General features: G+C 37.1%; 1 protein-coding gene across 1 annotated transcript; it reads right to left on the reverse strand.

Moving 5' to 3' along the window:
- Positions 1–848: 848 nt before the first annotated feature.
- On the reverse strand, positions 849–10,511 carry LOC306879702 (phosphoenolpyruvate carboxykinase, cytosolic [GTP]-like; the record flags this gene model as incomplete). The annotated part of the gene is made up of 9 exons (XM_079432844.1): positions 849–2,050; positions 3,088–3,315; positions 3,900–4,124; positions 4,638–4,800; positions 5,606–5,793; positions 6,806–7,009; positions 7,675–7,859; positions 8,803–9,087; positions 10,447–10,511. The coding sequence occupies 9 exons, from the start codon at positions 10,509–10,511 to the stop codon at positions 1,593–1,595; spliced, it is 2,001 nt and encodes a 666-aa protein (XP_079288970.1). The 3' UTR covers positions 849–1,592.
- Positions 10,512–13,022: the final 2,511 nt, after the last annotated feature.

A 13,022-nucleotide genomic window follows, 5' to 3' on the forward strand; every position in this document is an offset into this window, starting at 1 on the left:
ACATTGTTGCTTTTGTTCCACTTCACTGATTTGGATAAAAGCATCTGCTAAATGCATGTAAATGTAAATATTAATTAATTGCATAAATGTGTTGACAAGCACAGTTTCTGTCCATAAAATGTTCGGGAAAAAGCAGCTTTGTTGATTTCAGCTGATCTGACTGACATAAAATATTAACTTTGCAGAACATTAAACTTTGCTGCTCACTGCTGCTCAGTTTATTAATATTAGATATGTTTTTATCACCAATTTTCCATAATATCTAATATTTCTGTGGAATGAATTTTCAGCTTCTGCTTCAGTTCTTCAGTGTGCTGTTATTTTGTGAGTCCTGAGGGGGCGTGTCCTTCAGTCAGGGACGCTCTGATTGGTGGATGTTAGTTTATTGGTGGTTTCAGGAATAATCCTGACAGTGCTGTGTCTGCTTCTAATCTAATGTTTCTTCACTCAGTCTGTGGCTTGATTCTCCTCAGGTTTGCTTCACCTGTGTTTCTGAAGGGAAATTTAATCTTAATATCTTCATGTTGAATCTCCAGTAAATGTATCTTGATTTAAGGATGTTTAGATCGACTTTATTTGAGACTTTCTGACTTTAATTTGTGGAAGGGCAAACTCTTTTTCTTCTTTTTTATGTTTCCTTCTTTTCTGGTAGTTATAATGTTTATAGTTCTTGTTTGTTTGTTTGAATGTTAAAATGTCTTGCATTTTCTTCAGACTGAAATGTTTGTGCGTAACTTTTTTTTATCATTAGTCTGTCAAAAGCCAAGTTATTTCACACGTAACTGTATTAAAATGTGAATAATTCTCTGTAACTGTGATCAAGTAGAGGACAACACAAACACTGGACAAACGTTTAAATAACTTTATTAACATCTTGGAAGACTGACATCAAAAGTCATAGAAATACAAAAATATTTTAAGACATTTAGAAAAATGAAATGGTTAAACTGTTGAAAGTTTTGCATCAATAATTTATAAAGTTAAATAACAAACAGTCCTTTAATTCCCTTCCTCACGTCTTCAGTATCAGAGATATCATCAGATCTTCTGTCCGACTCAAATCAGGCTAAAAACATCTCAAAACCTCCAGAATATCAGCTCTTACACTGCAAAAAATGATTTTTGTCTTGTTTTCTAGTATAAATATCTAAAACTTCTTGAATCAAGATGAAATGACTTCACTAGTAAAATGACTTAAGATATTATGTCTTATTTTCTGAAAAAGTATCAAAATGATGTTAGTTTTTGCTTTAAACAAGCAAAGAATTCTGCCAGAGGGGCAAGAAAAATCATCTTGTTTAGCCTTTGAATTGAGATGATTCTTAACCCACTGGTAGTTATTTTTGAATTGAGATGATTCTTAACCCACTGGCAGGTATTTGTTCTTGTTTTAAGCAAAAACGTTTTGATAGTTTTTCCGAAAAGAAGAATGAATATCTTTTCAAGTAAATGCATCTTGTTTCAAGAATGTTAAGATATTTATACTAGAAAACAAGTCAAAAACACAAAGTAAGGAAATAATTTCTTGCAGTGATATATCTGCTGGATAGACCTCTAAACTCTCAGTGTCCGGTCTGGAGGAGTGTTGTTTCTCACAGCCGTCCGACTCTCTGCTCCAGCAGCTCCAGCTGTGTCTCCATCTCTTTGGGCAGGTCTTCGTTGACCTCGCGCTGGAAGTACGCTCTGATGTCCTCCACCTCCTGCCTCCAGAAGTCTGCTGAGATGCAGAAGAGCTCGGCGAGGTCCAGGTCCTCCGGCAGGCCGCAGAGGTTCAGAGCACCAGCCGAGGGAACGAACCCGACTGCGGTGGGCATCGCTCCGGCCTCGCCGTCGATCCTGCCAAACATCCACTCCAGCACACGGATGTTCTCGCCGTATCCGGGCCACAGAAAGCCTCCGGAGGAGCTCTTGCGGAACCAGTTGACGTGGAAGATCTTGGGCAGTTTGGCGTCGGGCCGCTGCTCCATACTCAGCCAGTGAGACAGATACTGACCGAAGTTATAGCCGAAGAACGGACGCATGGCGAACGGGTCGTGCATGATCACTTTACCTGAAAACACACACAAGTCTTTTAATATTCACTCACTTTCATTTATTTGCTCCAATACGACACATGCATAACAGAGTGCATTAGTGCTGAACAGCACTGGTATTTTTCCATTCATTTTCTAAGACAACAAGTCTTTGTTAAAGCATTAAAAGCCATGAACCAAACCAACCAGCTACGAGAAGAATCACAACACAAACTTAGATTTGAAGCATTGGAAAAATTGGACACAAGACTGTGAACTTAAAGGCTAATGAGGGAAAGAACTACAGTCCCATGATATATGAGTATTAAAAACAATAGAGAAATATAAAACTACTAATTTAGAGTCACTGATTACATCTATAGAAACAACAAAATATTTGTTTTGTAATACGTTTACTGCAAAATATGCATAAATGCATACATATAATATATGCGTATTTATAATGTGCTAAAGAAACAATATTTTAAAGTTTTATATATCTGTAGAAATAATACATTTTTAACTTTCACAATAAATTTATTGCTATATATATATATATATATATATATATAAAATATAACATAACATGCAATAGAAACAATATATTTTTTTTATATATCTATAGAAACAATATATTTTAAGTTTTGCAATATGTTTATTGCAATATATATGCATATTTATAACATAACATACTATAGAAACGATATTTTTGAAATTTGTATATATCTATAGAAACAATATATTTTAAGTTTTGCAATATTGCAATATATATATGCATATTTATAATTGGCTATAGAAACAATATTTGTTTATTTTTATATATCTATCTATATTTATATAAGTTTTGCAATAAGTTTATTGCTGTATATATTAGGATTATATTTTGGCGTGATTTGTTCATTTCGATTCTCTGATCGGGGAATTTTCTGCACAGCATTTTTCGCCACAAATTCTGCTGTTAAACACCATTATTATAAAAATCAGTGGAATAATGTGAGCAAACAGCTTGATTAACGACCTCTGAGCTCACAGTAGTCAATGAAAAACCCTGAATGGGATTTGAGTGTAATCTGACCTCTGTGTTCGGCGGCCGCTGTGGCTTCGGATCTCATCGCGGCCCCGACAAACACTCCGTGAGCCCAGCTGAGGGCCTCATAGACCAGAGGGACCCCCTGCGGACGCCGTCCACCGAAGATCACCGCCTCGATGGGGACGCCTTCCGGAGACTCCCACTGCGGGTCGATGATGGGGCACTGAGCGGCCGGCGTGCAGAAGCGTGAGTTTGGATGAGCGCAGGGTTCTCCTGGAGGAGACGTCAAGAAACAATAGTCAATAGTCACCTTTATATACAGCACTGGCCAAAATGATTTGAACACTAGTATATCAGCAGCTAAAAAATGGTTTTAAGTCAGTTATTTGTATCTTTTGCTGGAGTGTGTCAGTAGGAAATATCAGTTTGCTGTTAAAAGTTTTAGGCACTTTAAACTGTAAAATGAGGATGAAAATGTCAAAAATAATGTCATAAATAGATTTTCTTGATCAATTATCTTCTATGAACTAAATGAAATCAACATTTGTTGTGAGCATCCTTTGAGTTTAAAGCAGCTTTTGTCCTCGGTGCTCTTGAGCAGAGTTTCTCAGGAGCTTTGCAGGAGGTTTCTTGAAGCAGAGACACAGTTCTTCTGTATTTAGTCTCAGTTTGTTCTGTTTCTTCATGTCATTCCAGACAGACTGGATCATATTACAAAGTGTTTTTGTCCATGAATTATAACTATTTAAGTTTAGATTGTGCACTTTCATGTCTATGTTCAAAAAAAGTTAAAGTGTTAATTCCAGGCTGCAGCAAAGTCAGATTGGGCAGAGGACTCTCAAAGAGGCGAGACTTACCGTCCTCCGGCGTCCACGGCCGGTTCTTCCAGGAGGTCAGTGTCTCACCGGCCGGCAGATCCTCATCCATGCCCTCCCAGTAAACCCCGCCGTTGCTGGTCTCGGCCACGTTGGTAAAGATGGTGTTCTGGTGGATGGTGGCCATTGCGTTCGGGTTGGTCTTGGTGGAGGTTCCTGGTGCCACACCGAAGAAGCCGTTCTCTGGGTTTATGGCTCTGAGATTGCCTTCAAACACAAGAGCAGAGAACATCAGAGAATGAGCAAGAACATCTCAACATCACCCATTACTGTGATAACGCAGATGTGACCCTGGACCACAAAACCAGTCATAAGGGTTTTTGAATTGAATAAGTAATCTTTCCATTGATGTATGGTTTGTTAGGATAGGACAATATTTGTCTGAGATACAACTATTTGAAAATCTGGAATCTGAGGGAGCAAAAAAATCTAAATATTGATAAAATCTCCTTTAAAGTTGTTCAAATGAAGTTCTTAGCAATGCATATTACTAATCAGAAATGAAGTTTTGATATATTTATGGTAGGAAATGTACTAAATATCTTCATGGAACATGATCTTAATATCCTAATGATTTTTGTCATAAAAGAGAAATGTATAATTTTGATCCATACAATGTATTGTTGGCTATTGCTACAGATATACCTGTGTTACTGATGACTGCTCTTGTGCTGCAGGGACACATATAGTATGATGTGTTTGAGCATCATTGATCTGTACCTTCTTTGTCAAACTTCATCCAGGCGATATCGTCTCCAACACACTCCACCTTCCAGCCCGGCAGAGACGGCTTCATCATGGCCAGGTTGGTCTTTCCACAGGCGCTCGGGAACGCCGCTGCGAAGTACTTCTTCTGTCCCGCCGGGTTAGTGATGCCCAGGATCTGCAGAAACACACATTTACTCGTTTGGGAGGAAAGAGAATCAACAGGAGAATAATTTGTAGATACGAGTCAGTCTTCATGCAATAATCAGTAAATCAAAACCTGATTCTTTTTTAGCATTCAGTTTCAATGCATTTACTTTACAGTTAATTCAGCAGATGCTTTTATCTGAAGTGCATAATATATATATCTATATATCCTTTTTTTTTTTTTGAAAGAACTGTTTTTGCAAGAAATTCATATTATTTTTCTTTGCATGATCCTATCCACCTTATTTTTAATGCAATAGCAGGTGCAGGCATTTTTAACTCGTGCAAGGCTTTCAGGTTTTTTTATCTGTATAAAACAGCCGGTTATGCTCCTTAATATCACAAATGGTATTTCTTTTATTATTTCAATTATATTATTATTATTTTATTTTAATTCATTTAAATGTATTCAAAATGTTGATATATAAATATATTATTTTTATTTATTTAAATGTATTACATATATATATAATTTTTTAAAATGTATGAAATCATAAACAGTAAAATGTTTTACCATTTACTGCACTGTTCTGTAGTATTTACTGAAAGCAGCTAATTAATTATATTCTTGCACTAAACAAAAATAATAATAATAAAATAAAATAAATTATAAATGAAGCATAGATGTTTTCTGGTTTTCTCGCTGGCACTGGTATTTCAGACTAATTCTACGGAGTGACTTGAGCTGTGTTTAGGCTCATCTGGATGTGATTAGTGCTGGTCTGGACTGAGTTTATTTCTGGCTGTCAGGATGACTCTGTGTGTTTCTGACTGACCAGCATGTGTTCGGCCAGCCAGCCCTCCTCTTTAGCGATGCGGGACGCAATACGGAGAGCGAAGCACTTCTTCCCCAGCAGCGAGTTTCCTCCGTATCCGCTGCCAAACGACACGATCGTCCTCTGGTCAGGGATGTGAGCGATGAGCGTGAGATCTGGGTTACACGGCCAGTTATTGACCAGTGGCTCTAAACACAGAACAAGACCGTCAGTTTCTGCTCTGAATGACTGATGACCCTGCTGAAAAAAACAGTAAGGTCAGGAATTAAAAAAAAATTAAGTAAAATTAAAATTTTAATTCCACCTATTAATTCCTGTGCGAGCATCTTTTTTTTTTTTTAGGTGGTGAAAAGGGACGGTTAAAAAATGTATTTATCTTTGAATCATTGATTCAAAAACTGATTCATCCAGTAATGAAACGAGTCAATCTTCAGTGAGTCATTGAATCATTCAGAAATTCCATCAGATTTTGTTTAGTTGTCTAATATTTTTTTTCTTCAGAAAGAACTTCAGAGAATTTCAACCTTCATTAAAAAAAAAAAAAAAAAAAAAGTCAGAATTGATCCAGAATCGTGCCGCTCTATTTTGCACAAAAACAGCTCTTAATCCAGTTTTATGTAGCCGGCTGATTTTTGTTCATGGTATGCAGCAGCAATTAAATATTTAGCAGAATAAATATGTTTGATATCTAAATGTTTTTTTAAGCACATTGGAATTGAAACTGGGAATCGATAAGAGTCGGAATCATGTGTAACTCAGGACCAGCACCATGCTTCAAACATACATAACCTGTTCAGCACTGCAAAAACGCTTGTCTTACTTAGTATGTTTGTCTTGTTTCTAGTCAAAATATCTAAATTCTTAAATGAAGATGCATTTACTAGATAATGACATAAGATATTTAGACTTGTTTCCAGGAAAAAAAAATAAATGAAGTGCATTCTGCTTAAAACAAGTCAAATAATCTGCCAGCGGGGTAAATAAAATATTCTTAAAACAAGATCAAGTGGCACATCATTTTACTTGTTTTAAGCAGAATGCACTTATTTTTTATTTTATTTTTTTCCTGGAAACAAGAATAAATATTTTACTTATTTTGCTTATCTAGTAAATGCATATTAACAAAACAAAAATACTAAGTAAGATGAGCCTTTTTTTGCAGTGAGGGGAGGACTGGAGTGAAGGATGAGGAGCTCGTACTCTTGAGTGGCAGCGGGCAGCCGACGGAGTGCAAACACCGCACAAACTCTCCGCTTCCCAGCGCGCTCAGCACGGCTTGACCCACACGCGTCATGATCCTCATGCTGGCCACTACATACGGAGAGTCGGTCAGCTCCACACCGATCTTAGAGAGCGGAGAGCCCACGGGACCCATGCTGAACGGGATCACGTACATCACTCGACCTGCACTCACACAAACAGCGCTCTTAAAGGGATAGTTCACCCCAACATTTTTATTTTCCCATGATTTACTCACCCTCAAGGCATTCTAGGTGTATATGACTTTATTCTTTCAGACAAATCCAATCGGAGTTATATTTAAACACGTCCTGGCTCTTCCAGGCTTTATAATGGCGGTGGATGGGTGTTATTATTCAGTAGTCCAAAAGAAGTCCAACAAAGCACTTCCATCCATATAAAGTGCCTCACATGGCTCCAGGGGTGAATAAAGACCTCCGATAGCAAATCGATGCATTTTTGTAAGAAAAATAACTATATTTAAAACTTTATAAATGCGTCTGCTAGCTGTCGTATGCTGCAGTTAGTGCAAGCTACAGACTACTGTTTATAAATTCATATTTTTCTTACAAAAATGCATGGATTCACTACAGGAGGCCTTAATTCACCCCTGGAGCCGTGTGAGGCACTTTTTTATTATGGATGGATGCGCTTTATTGGACTACTGAAAAATAACACCCATTCACTGCCATTATAAAGCCTGGAAGAGCCAGGACGGTTTTAAATGTAACGTCTGAAAGAAGCCAGTCATAAACACCTAGGATGCCTTGACAGTGAGTAAATGATCTAATCATCTAATTTTCATTTTTGAGCATCTGCTGCTTCTCTACCTTTCATGCATCCCGGGAAGCGCAGGTTCATGGCTTTGTCCCATTCCTCCGGAGACATCCAGCGTCCGAGCTGACTGACACCGCCGTCTCGTGGAGAGGGAACCGTGTCTCGCCGCTCCGGCGTCACGATCACCGTCTTACTCTCCACACGAGCCACATCCCGTGGGTCTGTGCGCGCCAGCCAGCTGAGAAAGAGACCAGAGACCGGTCAATGCACAGATCTGACCCTCACACACACGCTCCTCAGTTTTTTACTGATGCACGAGCTCCAGTGAAAAAATACGACTGAAGTATTATCAATAAATCCCTATCTGGCACTGGAGATTACTGTATAATAGAGAGGGTAATTGCTCCTTATAATGTCGTGTGTTTGTATCAGCATAAGCAATGTCAAAGTTTCAAATGAACCACTTTTTTGAACTAATAGATCAAACAGAGTTGCATTTGATTCAGTTTGATTCATTTGGACAGTTCACTCGTGCACTGAATCACTCACAACACTTTGTAACAGGATACTTTCTAAGACAGTGCTGGATGTAGGATTGTCATCAACCTTACATGCAAATATCTTCTATTGTTTGTCAAAGATGAAGCGGCTCTGTTACTTATGAATAACTCTGTACTGTAGGTAAAGGCACTTATACAGTAGCCTATCCATAACTATATCAAAATATGATGTGATTCAGTACCAAAGAGAGCTTAGAAACACTTTAAATCAGATCATTTTTATGCAATTTGTAGCAGATTTTATTTTGGTACCACAAAGCTGCTTCATCATATGAAAGCTTGCTTCTATAAAAAGGTCTCCTGATCTGATTTTTCCTCTCAATTTTGAGTAGCTATATATCTTACATTTCTGGAGTTATCATCATGCGATTGTTTTTTCCCCTTATAAGTGTGCGTTTATATCATGCAATTCTGACTTTATCTCTCAGAATTGTGAAATAGAAAGCAATTGTTTCATGCTGCGGTGGAAACAGGCTTCCACATCATCCAGAGTTGAGCAACAGTGTAATTAAACTTTACTCTCATATTGATGCAGCAGTGATTTCTGCATTAGTTGTGTTGTGTAAATCAGAACACAGTTCAGCAAACGCTGTAAACGCAGTGATGTGAGAGCGCTCGTACCAGTTGTTGTATTTGCGGAGTCTCTTGATGACTCCCTGCTCCTCCAGGAGACGCAGGATGGAGCGGTTCTCCTCCTCGGAGCCGTCGCAGATGTGCAGAGCGTCCGGCTGACACAGCTTCACACTGTTCTCGATGAACTCTCGCAGCGAGGCGCTCAGAGACGCCAGATCTCCCTGCAGCACGCGAGCGCTGGGCTGGTTCTGAGACTGCAGCTGAGGAGGCATGGTGCTGACAGAGCGTTTACCGCGGTAAAGACACAGAGGAGTCCAGGGGCCACACAGGAGCCTACAGCAACAGCACAAGCACAGATCAGCTTTATTATGTGCTTCACCTATAAAAATATTGTAGTGATACTTTGATACTGAATGAGCACAAAACCAGGGTCAATTTTGTGAAATTGAGGTTTCTACATCATCTGAAAGCTGAATAAATAATCTTTCCATTGATGTATGGTTTGTTATGATAGGACAATATTTGTCTGAGATACAACTATTAGAAAATCTGGAATCTGAGGGAGCAAAAAAATCTAAATATTGAGAAAATCTCCTTTAAAGTTGTTCAAATGAAGTTCTTAGCAATGCATATTATTACAGTAACACTTTACAATACGGGTGCACAAATATGCATTAAATAATGCTTAACTAATGCACAGATAATCATGAGTTACTGCATGAGTTAATAAACCATTTATTAATGATTACTGCATCAGCGACTAATGAACATTAGCTAATGATTAATTAAAGCAGACAGATGGAAGTTGAAATGCATGCTTGACTCTGTGGTAATTAACATGAATGTACACTTATTTAATATATTATGTCATTAGGGAATTAATACTTTATGACACATTTAACTAATAACAATTTATTGATTCCTTAATCTATGAATCATATAGACTGTTCATTTGTTGATGATGCACTAATTGATAATAAATGGTTTAGTTCTTCATGAGATATTCATTCAGTCATTATTATCTGTGCATTTGTTAAACATGAATTAAAGCATATTAGTGCCACTGTATTGTAAAGTGTTACCCATATTACTAATCAAAAATTAAGTTTTGATGTATTTACGGTAGGAAATGTACTAAATATCTTCATGGAACATGATCTTAATATCTTAATGATTTTTGTCATAAAAGAGAAATGTATAATTTTGATCCATACAATGTATTGTTGGCTATTTCTACAAATATACCTGTGTTACTCATGACTGCTTTTGTGCTGCAGGGACATTTAACAAATTATAATAATTCTGTACAGTACAGCAATAATATTAAAATGTATAACCACTATAATATTCATAAGAGCACAGAATACAACACAAGTTTTACCTTTAGTGTAATAGAAGTGCTTTGATTCAGCAGCTCTTCATCAGTCAGTGAGGATGAGGAGGGTCATCAGTGTTCTGCTCAATGTGTGGACACTTGGTCTTATATATACAAGACAGAGCTGAGGAGGAGGAGGCAAAGACACACACACACACACACACACACACACACACACACAGACACACACACACACACACACACACACACACACACACAGAGAATGATTACTCCGCCGAACACGCATCGTACGTAACTCCAGTTAATCATTGAATCATTTCACTTTGTGGAAATACTCGATCGGACCTGAACCTAACCTGACCTTTGACCCGCTCAGGTGTGATGCAACAGCTGAACTTGCAGCATCACTCGGTGACGTCATGCGCCGCTGCGCCTCTGATTGGTCGCTGAGCTGGAGGCTCGTCTGGACTCTTACTCAGCATTTAGTGATATTAAACATGAATCGTGTGATTAATTATTCAAATATGCGCCTCGACAACATGTTATAAAACACACTTCTTGTGTTTAGATGCATTTAACACAATGATGTCTGTCATTTCAGTTTGTAAATGAGTTCAGATCCTCATCTGGAGTGAGTTAAAGCTGGTCATTACAGTGTGTTCTGCTCTGGACTCATATAGAAATATCAATAAATCCTTTTCAGATTTACCAAAATACAAACAAACAAGGGCAAGTGGAGGATTAATTGACAATCCAGATCATGTTAGGCCAAATTCCTTCTAAATATTATCAGTAGAAATAAATTAACAATACAACTAACAAAAATATGTTCTGAGAACATTTGGATAATATTCCATTTAAGATATGAAAAGTTATTTCTGGCTTCCAGTTTTTTTGTTAGTTTTTTTTTTTTTTTTTTTACATTTTGTCAAACGTTACATTGTATCATTTTTCAAACATTTTTGGAGCATGTTGTAACATTTTTTAAATGTCAGATGAACGTCAAACTTAAACGTTTCAGAAAAAAAGTTCCATAAATGATAGATAAGAAATGTTTTTGTGCTATTTAAAAAAAAAAAAACATTATTGTGAACCAGAAAACTTTGAAAAAACGTTCTATTAATGTTACTGGAAAAATATTTGTTCATAACTTTAAGGAAGTTCTAAGATGCATGGAGAAGTTTGACTATATTTTATGTATAACGGGAATTGTATTTAAAAAAAGCAATTTGGCCTTTATTCTGCACATCAACCACCATTAAAAACAAGAATATGAAACTGAAATATGAAGGAATGGGACGCGGGGTGAGCTGTCAGAAGATGAAAACACATGTAGAACAGGACAAGAAGATTACGTGACACGCTTATCTGAAGACTTGTGCTTGTTTTGGTGAAAGACCCTCTAAAGCTCAAGTCACAAAGAGCACAAAAACACAAAGATAATGACCGGATGGCTTTACTCAACAACACCTGATAAACTGATAAATACAGTCAATGTACAGCCTGCACCTGTCAATCAAATTCTCATTCAGATTTATGTCTTATACCACACCAAACATTGGAAGCATTCGGGTTTAAAAAGGACAAATACATATTTCAGATTAATGATGAGTGAAAAGATTATGATTGTACAGTGCTCATGTAACGAATAGATATAAGAAATGTGCTGGATGTCTTTGAACATGAATATCACTGATATATGACCCTGGAGCACAAAACCAGTCATAAGGGTCACTTTTGTGAAATTGAGGTTTATGCATAATCTGTAAACTTCATCTAAATAATCTTTCCATTGATGTATGGTTTGTTATGATAGGACAATATTTGGCTGAGATGCAACTATTTGAAAATCTGGAATCTGAGGGAGCAAAAAAATCTAAATATTGAGAAAATCTCCTTTAAAGTTGTTCAAATGAAGTTCTTAGCAATGCATATTACTAATCAAAAATGAAGTTTTGATATATTTACGGTAGGAAATGTACTAAATATCTTCATGGAACATGATCTTAATATCCTAATGATTTTTGTCATAAAAGAGAAATGTATAATTTTGATCCATACAATGTATTGTTGTCTATTGCTACAGATATACCTGTGCTACTCATGACTGCTTTTGTGCTGCAGGGTCAGATATATAATGCTTACTGGAGAGCAAATGTTTATATTTTGTGTGTTAGTTCATGTAGCTCCAGTACAATTCAATTCTCATAAAAATTAGGTTATAAAAGAATGGTTAAATAAAATTCAACACAGGTTTGCCATCAGAAATGATGAATAACAATTTATACACAATGAAAAACACCCTTTCTGTCATATACATAATTAATCAGACTTTCTAGAGACTCGAATTCTGTTTATAATTAGCAGCTTTCAGCATTCTTCATTGAGAGATTCGTTCATTCAGTGCTGGCTGTGTGTATGGCAAGATCACCGCTGTAACACTTGTTAATGAACACATTCACTGATAACCTCCTGAGTTCTGCAGATGTCTGTCAAGTAAAAGCTGGAGTGCTGTTTGAACTCGTTGCTGCTCATCTGAAGAGCTGAAGTGAGGGATATATGATGAAGACGTGATATTCAGACTCCACTCAATACGAGTACATGACACACAATCTCTTGAAGAAGTGATATAACATGAACAATTCACAGATAACGATCCCATGTTTCCATGAACAGAAATCCAGCTCAGAGCCTCGAGTCACATTTGTTTCTACAGCATTTTATATGATATAGATTGTTTTAAAGCAGCTCCACAGGAAAATAGCAGTGTTAATGTTATCAAATGCATCAGTTTCCGCTGTGAAGCAGCTTTGTGGTGTCATTAATTAGATCAATGTCAGTCGTGTGAATTATGGGGACAGCAAATGGGCAAAATACTTTGACAATAGCATGATACACTGATGATATCACCATGCATCTTTATTTTAAACCA

The sequence above is a fragment of the Barbus barbus genome (assembly GCF_936440315.1).
Source record: "Barbus barbus genome assembly, chromosome: 13".
Lineage (NCBI taxonomy): Eukaryota > Metazoa > Chordata > Actinopteri > Cypriniformes > Cyprinidae > Barbus > Barbus barbus.